General features: G+C 43.4%; 1 protein-coding gene across 4 annotated transcripts in view; it reads right to left on the reverse strand.

Annotated features, from left to right (window-relative positions):
* The window catches only part of RAB26 (RAB26, member RAS oncogene family), a 716,049-nt gene that overhangs the window by 684,819 nt on the left and 10,290 nt on the right, over window positions 1–20,940 (reverse strand). For 2 of the 4 annotated variants that reach the window (XM_069209743.1, XM_069209744.1), the window contains exon 2: window positions 1,196–1,306. In XM_069209743.1, the coding sequence (XP_069065844.1) occupies window positions 1,196–1,306 (111 nt within the window). Of the gene's footprint in view, window positions 1–1,195; window positions 1,307–12,463; window positions 12,614–20,940 lie in introns of those variants that run through there. The other 2 variants (XM_069209746.1, XM_069209745.1) reach the window with 2 other exon arrangements.

The following is a 20,940-nucleotide window of genomic DNA, read 5'->3' on the forward strand; positions in this document are numbered from 1 at the left end:
GGGCTGTAGCTCAGAATATGTGGAACATGCAAAGAAATTATACCTTTTCTATCATTACCTAAGGCATGCCCAAAATAGGCATGTTACCATAAACCTCATCTGTTTGCTTATCACTGTACATCTAGTAAAATGAAGCGGAAAGAAAAGGCATGTTTCATTTTAGTGTTTTTAAATCTTCAGCATTATACCTGCTGTGTGACCTTTCCTTCACCCTGGCTATTGACTCTGGCATTGAGCACTGTGACCTCAAAATTCAACTGTAAAAAGCTATTACCATAGAACAGCTGTCACTTCTTTTTGAAGGCTACTAAGTGCATCACAAGTCTCCAGTAATGAGGAAATTAGAGACAGCTTTTTATACAGTGATTGCAAAATCCCTTGTATCAGAAGTATTTACTTACTATTTTTAACTCCTCTTATCAACATTTGACTTGTGGTGTACTATTTAGGTCAATGCACTGAATACAATATTTTTGCCATGCGATTTAGTCCTCCAAGAGATATGTGATCTAGTGAAGATGGATGCAGACATCTCTTTCTAGGCACGTATAATATGGAGTGCCAAGTGGAAATCAAGCATGTTCTAAAATATGACCTCCAATGACAGCTCTTGGGCTTCAGCTTTCTTAAGTTCCACATAAGACCCTGTAGGAGATGCCTGAACTCACCACATGTTACAATCAAAACTATGAAGCACGTTGCCATTGATGTTAAATTTAGTCAAATCCACCTATTTTTACTCTAGCCCAGTGGTTCCCAACCTGTGGTCCAGGAACCCCTGGGGGTCAGCAAAGCCTCCTCAGGGGGTCCGTGACTGCTTAGAAAATTTAATAATATTAACAGATTAATTGTAATTTCAGTAATGACTCAATGGGGGGGGTCCCTGAATTCCAAAAATGATTCAGCGGGGTCCCTGGGTTCCACTACTGATTAAGTGGGGGTCTGCAGAAGTCAAAAGGTTGGAAACCACTGCTCTAGCCGACTGAAGTCCAGCGAGTCGGATCAGAAAGTGGGCAAGCGATCACACCACACCAATGGAGGTGAGGGCAAGGAGTGCTCCTCCACCCCTCTCCCAGCGCCCCCTGGAGGTCAGAGATACAGAGAGGAGCACAGACTGTCCTGCCCGGATCTTACAATCACCAAACTCAATGTGGGTGAACCTTCAAAACACACAGCGGGAAAAATTGCTCCTTACCCGGAAGTCGATGCCAACGGTGGAGATGAAGCTGCCGGCCAGAAAAGCGCCATCCTTAAAACGCACCAGCAAGCAAGTCTTTCCAACACCGGAGTCTCCAACCAGCATCACCTACAGACAAATCACAGGCGTGAGTCTTATGCATTGAAGCGATCCGGAAAGCAGTGAAGTCCCAGGGATAGATTAAGAGTGAGCACCTCCATCCACTTCACTACGTCGCCATTTCCAGTCCTAGACGTCTGTGGGATAGCCCTATGCATTCTGGGTGCACGAGCTTAGTTTTGCTCCTATTGAATTAATTAGACTAACAAACCTGAAATCGCTGATTTGTGGGTGAAAAGTTCAGGACTGGAGACAGTGTCTGTAGTGAACTTGGGTGAGGTGGTCACCCTAGATAGACCACAAATGGACAAGCCCAGGGTCAGTTATCGGAAGATACCATGATTTTCCCATAAGCAATATGAAAATCATCATCAGTTAACATGCATTAAACTGCAATATAAGAATCAATATTAGCAGCTTAGTACAGTCATATTCATCAGACAGAATTCAGTTCATTTCCTTTTTTCAAGCAGCCTTAGAGGGTTAATTCCCATCTGTTCCTTGAAGGTAACACTTCTCTAAGAATAAATGCAGCAGAGCAATTAACCTCAGGATAGCTTCCATCAAACTGCCGAGCTTAAGTGGTAATTGTCTCATCTTGTTCTCATTTGACATTGGTGGCAACCTTTTCTTCCTGGCTGCAGACATGCTTCACATCTCCAGCTGAAACATTTCAGCAGAACATGCATTCCCAGGATAAGGTGCCATCACAACAGACACTCAAGGGTAGAGGTTTCAGCCAATATTCAAACATAGGCTGGTTTCAGGGGACTCCTCAGTGACCACGGTACGCTTTCTACATCCATTTATATTAGATTTTTTCTGGATCATTGACAAAGTAAGCCGTGTTTGACCTTGGGAGATCCTTGCCGAGGGCTATGTGGAGGTGACATCGCACCCAAGGGCTCACATATTTTCTGCACTGGGAAGTAGGGTGTCTATTGCTCTTTCTACCACAGTTCAGCTAGGCAATATGATTTAGTGTTGATGATATAAATTGAGGTGTGTTTATCCCAGTGGGTTAGTGTGATGCAGGACACTGCTATCGCTTTGGTAGAGCCTTGCCAACTATGTGACTTTGGTCCCATGTAGTGCGCTTGAGGGTGTAAGGAATGTATGAAGGATATTTCTGTAAGAGACATCTAGCTACAATGACTGGGGAACACCATATAATTACAACAAAATAGGAATGATTATGTAGTTTGCTAGTTTACTGCTTCATGAGTAGAACTTATGTAACTGTTTAATGTAACAAATTTACATATATGGTCCTTTACCAGCCAGAGGACATTTCCATGGAAGGGATTGAGTCTGCCACTGAACTCATGCTCCCAGGACTGATAAACCGGAGCCAGGAAAGCATGGTATTGTCACAGATAGGCTAGTAACCTCAGTGTGTCAAGGTAACATTAGAACCAGTGGTAAACCACTTGCCTCCAACACAAGAATAATCAGACGAGCACCTGCCACCTCAATGGACCTCCGCCATCCCCATGCCTGCCCAACTATTTCTTGATCCCAGAGACCCGCTCGGTCTCTTTTGTAAAAATAGGCCCCCCTTCCCCTTTTTCCAACACCACCAACCACTACACTTTACTTCCATTCACTTAAACGGAGCGCACTCTTTGGTGCCGTTTAACATGAGGCAATGGGTATCATCTGATGACCCTCCACATAGTTTTAACTGCTCTAAATAATTCTCTAACACATACGGTTTATGTTCAATACGGGTCACTTTTTGATTGAATTGAAACGTAAATGTTGCCGTAAGTTGAAACCACAATCTTTAAGATCCTAAAAACACCTGATAGTAGCCCACAATGCACTTCCCTGAAAACTACAGACACTGCAGATTGTCTTTATAGAGAAAAGTGAAAAGGTATATAAGACACTTCATGGATGCTTGACCTTTACGCTACCTGTTCACTTTTCTACTACTTAAACTTAATAATTAAACCTTAATAATTCTGATGTTATGCTGAGTGATCCCACACCAGTGATGGTGCACCGGTGCGAAGAACCACCACTTCAGGAACCTTGGCCTTTTTTGCACGTACTCCAGAGACTCCCTACTTCACCTAAAAAACGAGGGTAAGCAAACATTGTGCAACCATATTCATTTTAACGTTTTGCAAGATAATTATATTTGTGATAAATATCAGTTTTTGTGCCAGTTAGAACCAGCAGAAGGTCCCAGTATAGACGTTTACACCACTCCTAAGGCGCCCCCACAACTCTGTCTCAAAAATTAAATTGTACACTGCTGAATTCACAGTTGATGATTAAACATGAATATGAGGTCTTTGATTACCTCAAATCCTATAGCCACGATATTTCCTTCTTACCGGAAATTTGAGCACGTAAGTTTTCAGCCCTCGATTTAGTTACAGCATTACCAGCCGACTACGTAATTAACGGATTGGATATAGAGGGAAAACAAGGCGGCAGAACAGCAATAATCTATGGAGACTGCTTAAATATCATTTGCGATCCACTAATTCTTGCCCAATGTGAAGCTCTTTCTTTTAGCTGCAAAGTAGACCACAACTCCTTGTTTCATGGGCTATTGATCTACAGCCCCCCTGGTCCTAGAATTACATTCTCAGAAGCCCTCAGTGACTTCCTAAAAGGGAGCTTGCAATTTGGAAAATTTACATTATTAGGGGACTTTAATTGTCACTTAAAATATCTAGATAACAAAGACTCTAAAGCACTTATTGACAATTTAATGGGATTTAATCTCAAACAATTGGTCAATACACCAACACATCTCGCCGGGCACATACTGGGAGGTATTTTCTCAAATTAGCCAGAGTTACAGCAGGAGGGCTCGGTCCCGGTTATGTGGTCTGATCACATGGCGGTGCTGTTTAGTGTTAATGTCAATCTTAACAAATCTCTGACAAACATTGCCACCAAGGCAAAACTGGGTAGGTCCTGGAGTAAAATGAACAGAAGTGAGATGTCTGGAATTCTAGGGGTCTCCCAACCGTCATCCACTGGAGACAAAACATAGCGGCTTCTAGCAACTTTAATTGGATATATGAAGCAGTAAACAAACTGGCACCTATCAAGATGGTTAATAACCATAGATCTTGTCCCTTAGCCCCGGAACTCCGCCAAGCTTAGAGACATGAAGAAGAGATGCTGATGACAGGAAAGGGCCCGGAGCAGCAATTATGTCTTAGAAGAAAAAAATAAATATAAACTGCTTATTAGGGAATACAAAAACATGATAATAGAGAAAAATAGCTATTTTACAGAAAAGATCAGTTCCGCAATTAAATCGCAAGAGAATTGTTCCAAACAGTACAGATGCTTTCAAGGTCCCCCTCCCCCCCCCCCCCACGCTGCCACTGCAATACCCACCCCCTGCCCAACAGCCATGTGACAACTTAGCTGAATTTTTCAGAATTCAAGTTGAGGCAGCGTACAGGGATTTAAAGTAGGTGTGCCGACTTTTCACCTGTAGCAGGTACCCCCTCAGATCTCAGCCACCCGATCTTCTGAGATTTTCCATCTCTTCTGATGGAGCGAGTGGGTGAGCTGATAAGTCTTACTAAATCTGGAGCCTTATCGGACCCATGTGCCCGTAAGGTGCAGCAAGAGGTAGCAGGATGTATTGCTTCTCCACTGGTATCAGTGTTTAACAATATCATGAGGCAGGGTAGCATTTCTACTGAGTGGAAAAAAGCATCCATTCTGCCTCTACTCAAAAAAATCCACTCTAAATCCCAATGAAGAAAAGAACTACCGGCCCACCTCCCAGCTCCCTACTCTAGCAACGTTTTTTAGAGACACATTTCAACATCTCTCTATCTGAATTTGTGGACCATGATGGCATTCTGAAAAAGACCATTTCGGCTGTAGGAGAGTGCATAGTACAGAAACAGCACTGGTAGTAGTTACGGAGGAGATCAGGGACATCATGGATGAGGGTGGCAAGGTAGCGGTGGTCCTATTGGAGCTATCCGCAGCCTTCGACACAGTGAGTCACTCGGTTCTGAAGCACTGGTTGGCCGAGATAGGTATTCAAAGCTCAACCTTCAATCTGCTATGTTCCTTTCTTGAGGAAAAGATGCAATCAGTTACTACGGGAGATTTCACCTCTAAGCCTTTCTCTTTACCCTGTGGGGTCCCGCAAGGGTCTTCATTAGGTCCCATATTATTTAACATAGACGTAGTTTCTCATTTGAAACTGATAAGGATGTTTGGATTTTCTTCTGTCTCCTATGCTGATGATACCCAAATTGTTGTATCTATTACTAACAACATAAAGGAGGTGGCCTCTCGTTTTAAGAATTGTATAGTTGAAATAGTCAACTAGATGAGCTGCCACTGTCAAACTAAATTCTAAAAAGACAGGGGTGCTCCTTTTTGGGTGGTATTCTTCCTTTTAGAATAATTCTTGGTGGCCGCAGTACCTCGGTTCTCTTCCTACCCCAGTAACGAAAGTAAGGAAGTTGGGAACACTTTTTGATTTCAACCTTACTTTTATAGATCACACAAGTCAACTTATGTCTTCATGTTTCTTCATTTTAAAAACACTGAAGAAAATTCCTCCCTTCTTATCCCCTAATCTGCAGAAAACAGGAACTACTTCTCTTGTTCCATCAAGGCTGGACTATTGTAATGCCCTATAAGACATTTAAAAGTAAACTTCAGAGACTGAAGAATGCAGCAGTCCAGCTTGCTTGGGAACATCAGGAAGTTGGAACCACTTTTGAAAGCTATGGTAGAATTACACAAGCTCCCCGTTAAAATGAAGTATTATAAACTAGGTTAAGAATGGTGGCATTTGTAATAATTGAGCCTTTTGAAGAAGACCGTTTGTTTTAAACGCGTTAAGCCGTTAAAAGAAGGTTTTTCTGTTGACCAATTTGTTGAAGAGCATGAATTAAAGACGACAGTTGTTTGGAGTGCCGTCTGGATTTTGTTTTCATTAATAATATATATATATATATATATATATATATATATATATATATATATATATATATATATATATAAACAAACTAGTATTGTGTTCACTTGTGATTTCCTTTTGGTACTATTTTTTTCACAACAATAAATTTGACAGACAGAAAAACACGATTGTGGGTCTATATTTTCACAGTCACTGATGGGTTTAAGTTTCATACTCAAAGACACTTGTGCTTCTACCCAAGATTAATATTTTCATTTTGTAAAAGGTACCTCCTCAGAAGTTTCTAAAATGGCTGTAGTTGAATATATTTCTTCCAAGAGATCATCACATTTCAATCGGGCCCCAACTTCTATCATGTTGAACATCAGTCATGACTGCACTTGGTTGTTAAAATTGATGACAACAATTTAAGTGTTAAGAGCCATGGATCTGACAAATTCACAGAGGATTCACAGAATGTAGGGTGTAGTTAACTCTGATCTAGTTTCTAAAGGTCACGTTCCTCAAACTGCCCTCCTACCCTATAGAAAGGTGTTCCCTTTGTGGCTAGAGCTAGGAGCAGGTGAACTTCTTGGCTTAGGGATGCTGTGAAGTATGTGTCAACTGCTTTGTGCATGTCAGGTCTATCCATGCTTGGCTGGGCTGTTTTGCTGCAAGTCTACTTGGTGTTGTTCCCAGTGCTTAATTTGTGCTTGTTGTTTCCGGTGCTGAGCACCGGCACTTATTTTTGAGGACCGGCGCTTATTCTTCGGCCTCAAGCATTTGCTGCGAGCAAATGACACATATGGGAAAGACGGAGAAAGAGAAAACCGAAAAAGCGTCACAAAGAGAGAAGGTAAAAAGTTGCAAGAGTGAGCTGAAGGGGCAGGGAGTGGCTTTATATGGATTGAAGAGGCCCGAGATGGATTCAGGATTATGATGCCTCAGTATTCAGTGCTACAGCAGCTGCTAGTTCCAGAAGAGGGCTTTGGGCACCGGCACGTTTTTATTTACAAATTAAGCACTGGTTGTTCCTGGTTGGGAGATTTCCACATGCAATATTGAGCCAGGCTTAAGCAGACATTTTCTGTGCTTTGTTTAGACATTGCTGTAGTTTATTCCATACTTCAGCTCATTGTCCTTTGCTTTTAGTTACATTCCAGACCAGATATTTCCTTGTGAAAGTTACTTATTTTCCCGTCTGTTTCTATTATGAACTTCCCAATCCATAATGCAGAGATATTACTTCCTGTTCTTTCTCTGTTTCCTGTAGCAGTTCAAATTTATTAGGTTATAAAAGGGAACTGGTCAGTCTGCTTGGGGCATCGCAAATACATTCTTGACTTTTTGCTCACTCCACAAGGCTTTCCGTTTTCTTCATAATTCTGCAACACGTATTTTGGCTGCTGTTCTTCAGCTATATATTTACACGACCAATGCTTAGAGTTTATCAGTGAAAGGGATCCGCTTATGTATTTTTTTGCTGTTGCAAGTATACAAAGATTCTGGAGAGGTTGCCTCACTCACAATGTATTGTGGCATGCTTCATCACTGGTGACCCATTCACAGCAACGTAAGTGAATACTGAACTTGGCTGACTCAGCTAAATGTGTACCTAAGGTTTTTTATTTTATGTCTGGATACCTGCTATCAACCAGTAACTGCTTATTTAGGAACCCCTGCTATTGGTTGAGGCCGCCAAAATGTTATACACCGGGCTTGGTGCGAATAGGTCGCCAGTGATGAAAGATGGCTTCCAAATCAGGCTGGCACAGATACACTTCTCTGGGAACGCAGGGTAGGTATCTACATGATCCATCTCAATAAGTGACGAACTCTCAGCAGAAAATTAATTGGCGATTGTTGGTCGCTATCCAGCCCAGTGCAGACCTGCAGTCCTATCTAGATGGTTAGATAGCTTACTTACTTCTTGGCCCATCATGCCTTATATTCCATTTATTTCTAGTGTCCCAAATTCCATTTATTCTGAAATGTACTCTATTGCTTTGCCATTTACAATTAAACTCACAGCCCAGGTTTTTCAAGCTCGTCCCCCTCTGAGGAACGTCTGCAGGTGCTTGTGATATATTCACACAATGAAGAGCACATGCAGCTGGACTCCCCTCATACATCAGCTCCACACAGGCCACTGATCTATTAAAGATGCCCTCAAAAGAGCTTTGTAACTGTCAAATTTCAATTCCCTGAAGCAACGCGGGAGAGTCTGGGAAGCGGGCTTGAAGCATCATGCGCTTGTACCTCGCAGCAGACCACAATGAAAAATATGTATTTATTTCTTGAGTGCATCTGCTTTACGGTGGAAAGATACCACTTTTCTCCAAAAGCACATTGAAGAACCTTTACCCAGTGGTGTCTGAAGTTCTAGAACCTTCAAAAATCAAAGCAGAAAATAGCACCGCCAACTGTGCAGGTTGCGACCATCTGTGGTTCGGAGTCTGACGCATGCCCCGCCATCTGTATAGCCTGGTAACAGTAACAGCACCGTATAAAAGGCGTGTGTTAAATCTCTGTGAATCGAGCGACCATATCTGAGGCCAGGGCCGGCTTTAGGGCAGTGCGACTGGTGCAGCTGCACTGGGCGCTGCCCTGGAAGGGGGCACTAACCTCAAAGAGAGTGCAGCACTGTGTTGAGCAACAACTTATGATTTGAAAACATCTGCTGTAGGGTTCCTTGTGCACCCAGCTTTCTGGTAGCAATAAAAATGTCAAGATAACTCTTGTGATTAATGTTCCTGTTAGAGAGAGATCAGAGTTTTGTCTAGTGGCAGTTTTGACTCACCATAAAGTAGCGCAGAGGGTAATATGCCTGATGCAAATAAGAGATCTGTATTTTATGTGGATAGCTGAAAAGATTTGTAAAACCAGCTTTTACCAGTGCTTTAAAATGAATGAAACATATGTGAGAGAGAAGCTAAGTGAGGAAATTTTGAGAAGGAGGTCATTGGGGAGGGGTGGGCAGGGGAAAGATGGTTTCACCGGGCGCCACCAGCACTAAAGCCGGCCCTCTCTGAGGCTCTAGTTCCAACAGCAGCTCATCACAAAGGATGCTTCAGTACCGTGACCTCAAGCAGTCATAGCAGACTCATGCCAGGTACAGTCTCTCGCCTTGACCCTCTGACCACAACATCTGCTCCACCCAAGGAATGGACCATTAGCACTAATTACGACCATAGTATCAGAACTATCCGAGGAATTGACCATTCTCAGGACCTCAGACCTGAACATCAGCCCCATCATAGAACTGAACCATTTCAATGACCTGGACCGCAACATCTACCTAAGGACCAGACCATATTTGAGGCCTTGGACCATAGCATCTCCGCATCTATGGAATGGGACAATGTTGTTACTTTGAACCATAATTCTATGCGTAGCCAGCACCTCGTACTATGAAACCTGCCCTTAAAATTCATTGTACAGGCAATCGTTATTCAGGCAAAATCGTTGTTTAAACAGTAGTTGTTCAGTACTTTGTTATAGAGACTTTTTAGTTGTTTAGCAGTAGTGGTTTAGGCAAATATTTGTTTAGGACCTAGTTGTTCCATCACATATTCCCTGTGAGGGTCTCAAGGCGCTGAGGTGGTGGGGGGAGGAGCAGCTACTGCTCAAACAGCCAGGTTTTGAGAAGTTTCCTGAAGGTAAGGTGGTCTTTGGTCTGACGCAGGTGGGTGGGAAAAGTGTTTCACGTCTTGGTGGCGTGGTGCAAGAATGATCTACCGCTGGTTGTAGTTCTGCGGATGCGTGGGACGGTTGCGAGGTCGGCGGAGCGGAGATGCCGGGCCGTGAAAGTCATGGACTCACATTATATGGCACCAGCAAAGGGAAGCGTTAACTTCTGAGAGTGATAGACCCACGTTATGTGGCGCATGCTCAGGGAAGCGTTACTTCTGAAAGTCATGGACTCACGGTATGTGGCACCAGCACAGGGACGTGTTACTTCTGAAAGTCATGGACTCGAGGTGTGTGGCACCTGCACAGGAAGCGTTACTTTTAAAAGCGTTACTTCAGAAAGTCATGGACTCACATTATGTGGCGCATGCTCAGGGAAGTGTTACTTCTGAAAGTCATGGACTCACGGTATGTGGCGCCTGGACAGGGACGTGTTACTTCTGAAAGTCATGGACTCGAGGTATGTGGCACCTGCACAGTAAGCATTACTTTTAAAAGCGTTACTTCTGAAAGTCATGGACTCACATTATGTGGCGCATGTTCAGGGAAGTGTTACATCTGAAAGTCATGGACTCACGGTATGTGGCGCCTGGACAGGGACGTGTTACTTCTGAAAGTCATGGACTCGAGGTACGTGGCGCCTGCACAGGGAAGCGTTACACCTGAAAGTATGGACTCACATTATGTGGCGCATGCACAGGGAAGCTTTACTTCTGAAAGCCACGGACTCTAGGTATGTGGCACCTGCACAGGGAAGCGTTACACCCGAAAGTCACGGACTCACATTATGTGGCGCACGCATAGGGAAGCGTTACACCCGAAAGTCACGGACTCACATTATGTGGCGCACGCATAGGGAAGCGTTACACCCGAAAGTCACGGACTCACATTATGTGGCGCACGCATAGGGAAGCGTTACTTCTGAAAGTCACGGACTCGAGGTATGTGGCGCCTGCACAGGGAAGCGTTACTCCTGAAAGTATGGACTCACTTTCTGTGGCACCTGGACAGGGAAGCGTTACTTCTGAAAGTATGGACTCACATTATGCGGCGCACGCACGGGAAAGCGTTACAGCTGAAAGTCACGGACTCACATTATGCGGCGCACGCACGGGGAAGCAGACTTTGCCACCTTCTGCCTGACAGCACAGGGCCCAGGTGATGAGTGCAGCAGATGGGGGCGCATGAGTGTGACCAGTCTTGTGTTTTTTTCTCTCGTGACCCGTCCAGAAGCTGATCCTGTAGTAAGGTCTTCGCAAGAGCAGCCACTGCTACAACCTGTCCCGGACTCTCTCTCGTCCAGCCTTTGAAGTCAGCGGCTGATCTGCAACTTGATCAACAAGGCTTGGGAGGAAGAGGTTCACTTGAACTCGTAAACAATCACATGAATTCGCACCGGACCTTAACATAGCATAGAGAATTTTGTGAAACCTGGACTGGTTTCATAGCGCTGCACGTGCGGTGAATGAAAGGAAAACTTTAACTTCAATGTACATAGCTGCTAAGTCACTATTCCATGTACTCATAGTTTCAACTGAATATAGTCCATAGCAGTGGTTCCCAAACAGTTTAGAGCCGCGACCCCTTTTAAGAATGACAAACTTTTGCGACCCGCCTACCTTTAATGGATACAAGGAGGGTGATTTTTTAATGTAACAAGCGCATTGTGTGGTAGTGCAATGCTATTTAGAGACAGCCCATTTTGCATTGAAATGCTCCCTAACCTTGTACAGACACAGGGCTTTACTGATAAAGTGTACAGCATGGAGCACTCAACGATATTGTGTGGAAATTAGGTTTCTGTGAATAGTTATCATATGGCCAGGTACCGCCAAGGCCTCCGGCCACAAACTCCCACACTACCCCCCCCCCCAAGGATACCCAACACCGATCTTAGCTTGTTTTGCACATAACCACACTCTTTTGGGTTTAAGGGTTGTGAACACACGGTGGTATTTTTATTGACAAAAACACATAAATCAATCAACAATCACCAAAAATTATATGCAGTAATCCCATCACATTTACATAATATTTACAGAGTTTCAGATGCCCAGCCTTAACAGAGTGCGTAAATACATCTGAATTCCAAACATTGACTAAAGCAGTTCTTCCTGCGTACCCCAGTGTTGGTGACTGTGAATGAGATCATGATTGTTTGGCGAGTACACTCAGTCCCTGACCCACCTCCCGCTGTAAGGCCCGGGGGTGGGATCTCCATAGGGGACTTCTATCCCCTCTCAAACCCACTTATGGTTACACCCTGTGAAGGGGGCCCGCCTGCCCAACTACCTCGGGTGCCCCCCACCACCCTCAGGCTCCAGCACCCCAGGGGCCAGTGCTCGCTTCAGGCCTTTGCGCAGGTGGTTGGCCCTAGAGGCCAGGGGCCAGCAACTGCTCGCAGCCCCCGCTCCCCTGGATATCATCCTCACTTCCCAGCCAGTACCCCTTGGAGGGTCCAATTATCCTGCCGTCCTGCTCAGATAAGAATAGGTACCTACTTGTCCCCCCAGTCATGATCTCATCCCGCCACCATCCCAAAACATTTAAATACGACAATCTGCACAAACCACTTTCATGACGAATCCAATCATCTGTCAAAAGAGAACCTGTTAAAAGTCAGAGAATACAGCAGACATAGGTCAGAAGCCACATGTGACGAGTCATCACACTGCAATTCAAGAGTAGACGGCTGCCAAAAGTGGGGAAGCAGGTGGGAATTTTATTACAATCACGGAGGCTCCTATTATGCTTTCTTCTCTTGCTTTAATTCAGATAGCAGCCAAGAAAAAACTACAAGTCCCAACATACCCTGTTGGGAAACTACAAATAACTACTATGTCATACCATATGTCATAACAAGTAACCAATCACGAACATGGAAGGGTATAAACATATTGACTGATAGCCGCAAGTCCTCTTTTCTTGCTGCTAGCAGTCAAGGATAAGTACTACCTTTCTATTCATATACATTTATGTCTTAATCAGTGTTTTTAACTTATTTGACTTAGTTTTCAATTATAACTTATTACGTTATTTTCCTTTCCTTCTTTCCGTGTTCATTTCCTGTCTGCAACGTTATTTTTATAACGTTATTTTTATAATCTTTCCTTTGGTGTTGGTTATCGCGCCCCAACGTTCTAAATTGAACGCCTGGGGCGCGCGCTCTAATCCGCTGCGTTTCTCTTCAGAACGCGAGCGGATTAAGCCAGTTGACAGCGCGTTTTCTTGACGCGTGTCGGATCAGCTGTTTTTCAGCTGAGGCTTGTCGGCTGTCAGTCAGCGCTGCCGGGAAGAAGCATACCTGTTTCGGAAATCGTGTTCCTTAGTTAATTATCCTACAACGCGGTTACGCTTGGCTGGATTATTTAATTATAGCATTTCCGACGGTAACGGAGACATTCAAAACTCAGTTTATTTTTTAAACTAGTTCACATCGGATTTTATTTATTTAAAAATAAGTATTTAACCCGGTTTTTAAGGGAAATTTTAGTTTCTTCAGTTTTAAAAATTTTCAAACATTCAAATCTCTTTTAAAAATGGAGAATTATTCGGAAGAAGACGACGCTCAACAATTTAAAGAAGATTTGGATCTATTTATCCAGGATTCTGTTCAGAAGGCGGTATCTTCTTCAATTTCGGGGTTTTCTAAAACTTTTGAAGCCTCCATTAAACGGCTAATTTCTTCTGCTTCTCCTTCCAAATCTAGGAAAAGAAAGTCAGACAATGTTGAGGATAAATCCGACTCTCCTGCAAAAAAGGTAACTAATCAGCCGTCTACCCCCAGCACTTCCTTTCCTATACAGATCACTAATTTGGGAGACACAGAGGATGATATGGGTGATTCTGATTCGGATAGAGACTCGGATAAGGATGATCCAGACATAATGATCTGGCCAGGGCCTTCGGAGAAGAGGCGTAAAACTTCTCTTAATAAATTGGGAGAGTCATCGCAATCAAAAATAAAAAATTCTTTATTGGACTTTGAGGGTCAACCGATGTTTGACCCCTCCCTTATCCGTCACCCAAATTCCACCGAATGGACTCCCTGTGATCACGTTTCGGAATACGTGCTAAAGAACTTGCGACAACCACTAGACAAATTAGTGCGCAACAGACTTAAATCCGAGTGTCCCAGACCTTCACTGCCCAACAACATTACCAATACTCCTGCCATAGATCCTAATATGATTATGTTTTTTACCAAATTTGGGAAAGATCCCAAAAAAGGAGTGGACAGAGCCTGGACCAACTGTCAGGACAGGTTGCTGGACATATCTGGTCCACTCACCAGAATTTTGGACCTAGCGGAAGAGGCTAGGATGGAGGGTAAGAAAGTGGACCCGGTAATTCTTTCTAATTGGGCCCAACGGGCGATATGCCTTCTTGGCAACGCAAATGCATCAATGGCACAGGAGAGACGGAAAAGTCTACTTTTAAAAATTGATCCGAAACTTAATTCTCTCGCTTCTAAAGAGACTGGTCCGGAAGCCAATGGTTTGCTGTTTGGGGACTCCTTCCTTAAAGAACTCAGCAAATATGTACAGACTTTTACTTCTATGGATAAGGCACAGTCTTCCATGCACAAAATCTTCCACTCCCGTGTTTTTGGAAGAGCCGGCAAAGGTAGGAGCCGCTTTGCCGGCCGTTACACCCAGAGGGGTGCGGTCAGTCAGACCAGAGGCTCCACTTCCTACCCTCAGGAATACAAGCCACAATTTTACCCACAAAGATACCGGTCTTTCAGACGTGGCTTCAGGACCAGAGGCTCCCAGAACGCAGGTAAGCGCTCTTCCTTATGGCTCATTGTTGGTGGGAGGCCGGACGGCTTTGTTTATAATGAATTGGCGTTCTCTAACCGCAGATCCTTGGGTCCTGCAGACAGTCTCGGGTTATCATATAGAACTATATTCAATTCCGTTTCAACATCTTCCTCCAAAGCCCTTAAAGTTTTCCGCACAACAAGATGCTCTTCTCTCTCAGGAGGTCCACTCTTTAATTCTCAAACAGGCGATAGAGCCATGCGATCCTCATCCTTCAGGCTTCACCAGCACTCTTTTCCTGATACAAAAAAAGAACAAAAAATATCGTCCTGTTATAAATCTAAAGATTTTCAACAAATTCGTAGTTTACCATCATTTCAAGATGGAAACCATTCTCCATCTTCGAGATTCCTTGTTAACAAACGATTGGATGGTCCGTTTAGACCTACAAGATGCCTACCTTTCCATTCCCATTCATCATTCCTTCAGGAAATTCTTACAATTTCAGTGGAACGACCAATTTTATCGATTTACATGTCTTCCGTTTGGCCTTTCCTCGGCCCCTTGGTGCTTTACCAAGGTGTTGAAGCCAGTGGTAACTCATTTACGAACACAGGGATTCAGGATTATCGTATATTTAGACGACTTTCTAATCTTACATCAGGACAGGTCCATTCTTTTACAGCAGGTAGACACATTAGTTTCTCTCCTTCAGGATTTAGGTTTTTTTAATAAACAAAGAAAAATCCAACCTCATTCCATCTCGTCACATGGAATTCTTGGGGTTTCTCATAAATTCGGTCAAGGCCACCCTTCATCTTCCGACTCAGAAAATTTCCCATATCAAAAAGGAGATTCTCCTAGTTCTCAGCAAATCTCAACTTACGATCAAAACTCTCGCCCGGATAATCGGTCTATTAGCATCTTCTATTCAAGCCATATTTCCAGGCCCTCTTCATTATCGAGCTCTTCAAAGACTAAAAATCCGACATCTCAGAGAAGGTTTTACTTACGAAGACCTGATTCTTCTAGACCACGAATCCAGAATCGAACTCCAATGGTGGCTCGATCATCTAGACGCGTGGAATGGCCGGGCAATATTCTCTACAGCACCAGATCTTGTCTTAGAATCCGATGCAAGTCGGACTGGTTGGGGCGCAAGATGCGCTCAGTTCTCGACTGGAGGTTTATGGTCAAAAGAGGAGTCTTTTCTGCATATAAATTGTTTAGAGATTCTTGCAGGTTCCTTTGCGATCCAAACCTTCGCCAAAGACAGGGTAAGCTGTTCTATTCTCCTTCGGATGGACAATCTTTCAGCGGTTCGTTACATAAATCATCTGGGAGGTACTCGATCAAAACCCCTTGCCGAACTAGCAAAGAGCCTATGGGAATTTTGTCTCCAAAATCAGATTTCTCTTCGAGCAGAGTATCTTCCGGGGGACATGAACACAATCGCAGATTGGTGTTCCAGATATCTTCGAGATTCCAGCGACTGGCGTCTTCACCCTTCAATATTCAAAGTTCTTTCTTCCAAATTCGGTCCCTTCTCGGTCGATCTATTTGCTTCTCGTTTAAACAATCAGATTCCGCGATTCTACAGCTGGCGACCAGATCCTCAAGCTTTGGCCACCAATGCTTTTCAACAGGACTGGTCCAAGCAAACCAACTATGCTTTTCCTCCTTTCATTATGATTTCCAGGGTTTTAGCTCAGATTCGACGTCAGACCACCAGAGTACTTCTGATCACCCCCCTTTGGAAGGGTCAGCCTTGGTTTCCGCTAGCTCTCGAATTACTTATAGACCTTCCGATCCTTCTTCCAATATTTCCATCCCTTCTATTAAATCCTCAGGGTCAATCTCACGATCTGATACTCAATCAGTCCCTCCAATTAGTCTCTTGGATGGTTTCGGGTCTGCCTGGAGAACCCCAGGAATTTCGCAGGAAGCTGCAGATTTCATACGTCAAGCCTGGGCTCCTGGCACGACCAAAGCTTATAGGTCCGCCTGGTCAGTCTGGCATAATTGGTGTTTGCTCAGGGGTGCCAATCCCATTTCAGCAGATGTCGTCCTAGTTGTTAATTTTTTAGCATCATTGGCTGCTCAGTGTAAGGCCTATAGAACGGTCAATATGTATAGATCCGCCATTTCCGCGGAACATGATAGAATAGATAATAAACCTATCGGTGAGCATCCTCTGGTATGTCGATTGTTAAAAGGGGTTCGTTTTTCCAAACCTCCTTTACCCAAGTACAATTCCATGTGGGATGTAAATGTAATCTTACAGTTCTTTTTATCTCAACCGTCTAATTCCCTTCTATCTCTAAAATTACTTTCTGCTAAACTAACCATGCTTCTCTGTTTGGTTTCTCTGAAACGTATTTCCGATGTTACAGCATTAGATGTGACCTTGGTACAGTATACCCCTCAAGGTGTTTTCTTTCAGATACAAAGAAGAACAAAAACTAATTTAATGTCTGTTTTTTATCCATATTTTCCCGAACATGTTAATTTATGTATGGGCAATTGTTTGAAAGAATACATTGCTAGAACCAAGGATTTGAGAAGGTCTTCGGAAACCCAACTTCTCGTCTCATTCAGACCCCCTCATAAATCAGTCACTTCCACCACCTTAGCACGGTGGGTGAAATGGGTTATGGATTTGGCTGGAATTAACATTTCCATTTTTGGGGCCCATTCTACCAGAGGAGCTATGGCTTCCAAAGCCTTTTGGGCAGGTCTGAGTTTGGGAGACATTCTCAAATCCGCTGATTGGTCTAATGTTTCAACTTTTAGAACTTTTTATTGTAAACCTGTTTCTCATGTAGCTAATTCAATAATTTCTATGCTTTGAACTAAGCATAATAGGAGCCTCCGTGATTGTAATAAAATGGAGATTTTCTTAGCTTCAGTGAAGGAAAGTCTTGATTTTATTAAAACACGGAGGCGAGTATTATCCCACCTCTGTTGTTACACTGTTAACCCTCCCTTTATTTTTATTAGGTACAACCTCCACCAACAACCAGTCAACTTAAAACTTTTCCTCCACCTTCACGAGACATTCCGCGTGCGGCGGTCTACTCGAGTCAAGCAAGGACTTTGTTTCAAGATCTCTTCATTCCTAACCTGGATCAAAAGACTATTAATATTATATATCGTTGTGAAGCTTTGTTTTCAATTCTTTTGGCATGTATTATTTTATTGTTGATATTTCCGTTGTTCAGAGTGACTTAACTGCTCTGCAAGAAAAGAGGACTTGCGGCTATCAGTCAATATGTTTATACCCTTCCATGTTCGTGATTGGTTACTTGTTATGACATATGGTATGACATAGTAGTTATTTGTAGTTTCCCAACAGGGTATGTTGGGACTTGTAGTTTTTTCTTGGCTGCTATCTGAATTAAAGCAAGAGAAGAAAGCATAATACTCGCCTCCGTGTTTTAATAAAATCAAGACTTTCCTTCACTGAAGCTAAGAAAATCTCCATTTTCTGTGTTGGGCCATGGCAGACGTTTTGATCACAGCCGACGAGCGGGAGCAAGAGACCCACTCACCGACTGCCTTTTAAAGGCAGGGCCTACCACGTCATTGCTGCCCCAGGCCCCGGAAGCACTTGAAGTGCCTCCGGGGCTGCAGCAACCAACCCACCAATACCCTCCGCCCTCATTAAGGGGCGTGGGGTGAGGGCGCCTTGCGACCTCTCCCCCCCTATACTTCTGGCCCTGCGTGGCCACCATAAGCAGGCCCTCCCAATTGGGGTGGCCCCGTGCATTTATAATTAAAGTGACTATTTATTTTGAACCTATTGAAATCACTGTTTCCAGCGCACTTCAGAATGACCAGAAAAATGTTATCTTTCTTTCCCAACTTTTGAATGCATATAGTTGATTTCCATGTTTTTACACTTTATTGCTCATTGCCGAAATAAACACAACATAAGATTGTCACATAATTCCCTTTAAAAAACTCCCCTCACTTTAAAGTCAGAGAAGTAAAAGTAAACACCAATCCCAATGTTAAAAGAATAAGCAACATCTTGTCAGAAGATACAGCCTGACATTTTACCTATGTTGTTAGAGCACCAAAAATGTGACAAGTTAAACGCATGACTTTCTTTATTGCTGGGACTTTCCCAATCCATCACAAATCGGCTCGTGACCCACAGTTTGGGAAACACTGGTCTATGTTTTACATACTCCACAGTGTTGGTACACCCTCATGATCAGGGTATTGTGCTACTTAACATTTTAGTTCCTCCTACACACAAATACCCCAGTATTTCCTTTGAGTATAGTCTGCGGGGTGTTGATAGGGCAGTTGTTGCATAGCATTACTCATTTTGTATGGAGCCCGCCACCCCTACGAGGGGCGCTGACAAACTTACCAACACATATAGCACACTACAACATTTGGGTGTGTGGTTGACGTGTGTTGCCTTTACTTTAAGCATATGTCACACGTGTTTCCATGTCATACATGAAGATCAGCAAGGTGCACTTATCGTGTTATGAGACGCAGTACTTAGCAGGGTGAAGGGTGAGGAAGTGAGCGATAAATGTGCAGTTTTTATAATTACTTAATTTGACAACTCTGGATAGCTCTACATGGCCCTTTGTTGTGATGGTAGTTTTTGTTTTAATTAAATTCTCAGTCCGATTTCTCATTCCGGCTGTGGCAGGAGGCGGTCCAATATGAGATCCTATGGATCCCGAGAAGGTAGGGGAATCAGAGATCTGCCCGGATAGACCGCATTACATTCCTCATTCACGTGTTTGCCATTAAAAGACGTCAAGAGAAAATATTTTCCATACAGCATATTGTTATTGGCACAATCAATATATTTGTAGTTCAGTAAATATTTTTGATACATGCAATAAAAAAGTATAAAACAATACACAATTGTCAATAGCAAATGAGGCGTTATTAAAACTATACCTGGATTTTAGATTGGATGAATGATAAAGGTAAATTAAATACGACAAATTAGCAACAATTTAGTGTACTATAAATAAATGCACAATCATATCTTTTATTACTACAGTGCAAAGGCCAAATTCTACCTTATAACCAGTGCAGAGCATCATGTACAAGAACAACATGGTCTGTTGCCTCAAAGATTGTAGATTACTGTGACTATACTTACAGTGAACAATAAACTTTTATTAATTGTTGGTTATAGTAGAAAAAAACCTATCTTTGTGAGTGGCAAGCATGCTGAGTCAGGCAGTGGTGACATCTGTCTGTTGGGTTGCGCAGGCGCAGAAGAAACAGCCAGAGAGATTGTCCAGGTCTGGCAAAGTCCAGGCAGTGGCCTCAGAAGCCTGCCATGTCTCAGGGCCCCCTCACTTGGGACAAACTGCTGCATCAGTGCTAAGGAAGCCCCATGTGATCCATCCAAACTTGTGACCAAAAAGAATTCCCAGGACTACATGCCAATCAGTCTGTCACCACAGCACTTTCCAACTCATCACAAAGTCTGAAAGGATGGGGTTAAAAACACAAAAGGCTGAAAGCTGGGACATGCTCAGTACATTAGCATGGACCTTGAGGGGTAGCGTTCCCGCTGATGCTCTACCAAGCTCCTCCTCCCAGCCTCCCCGTTAAGCGTTTGAGGTGGGAACTCCAAATGGAGTACGAGCAGCTGAGGAGGGATCTGTGCAGGCAGTTGGGGTAAAAGTAAAAAATACAAGCATTTGCAAAGTCATTCAACCTCGTGTTTTGGCTTTGCCGAAACATTTCTGTTGGCATTGCAAATGTTTTTCGCTGATGCTGTTCAGCATCAGCAAAAGTAAAAAAAAAAAAGAAAAAGTTATTGCTGATGCTAAACAGAAAAGAATATGTAGGGGTCCCCCTAACAGAGGGGTTATAATCATGAAACTAGGAGGTTCCGGTGTTGAATTAGTTTTGGGGTGTGATTGAACACTGTACTGAGTATGAAAGTCAATTAGGCCTGGTACAAGGTGTCCTCTTTCTAAACATATCCTGACTTATGTTTCTAGACATTCCTTGTGCAGTCAGATTGATATTCACCACCTGGCTCTTCAGTCAGCTCAGTGCGCATTCTTGCTGCTTCAGATTCACATGGAACGACCACATTATATATCAGACTACCAAAAGGTTCTGCGGTGCATACTAAAGGCAGATTGTGCGCTATGCAAGCACCAATTTACGATAACTGACAATGGTTTCATGATCCAGGCGGCACCAGTTACTTCTTTGCTACAGCAAGAGGTGAGAACCAGGTGCACAGCAGGGCAGTCCTGACCCGGAAGACATTCATACCCATA

The sequence above is a fragment of the Pleurodeles waltl genome, chromosome 10 (assembly GCF_031143425.1).
Source record: "Pleurodeles waltl isolate 20211129_DDA chromosome 10, aPleWal1.hap1.20221129, whole genome shotgun sequence".
NCBI lineage: Eukaryota > Metazoa > Chordata > Amphibia > Caudata > Salamandridae > Pleurodeles > Pleurodeles waltl.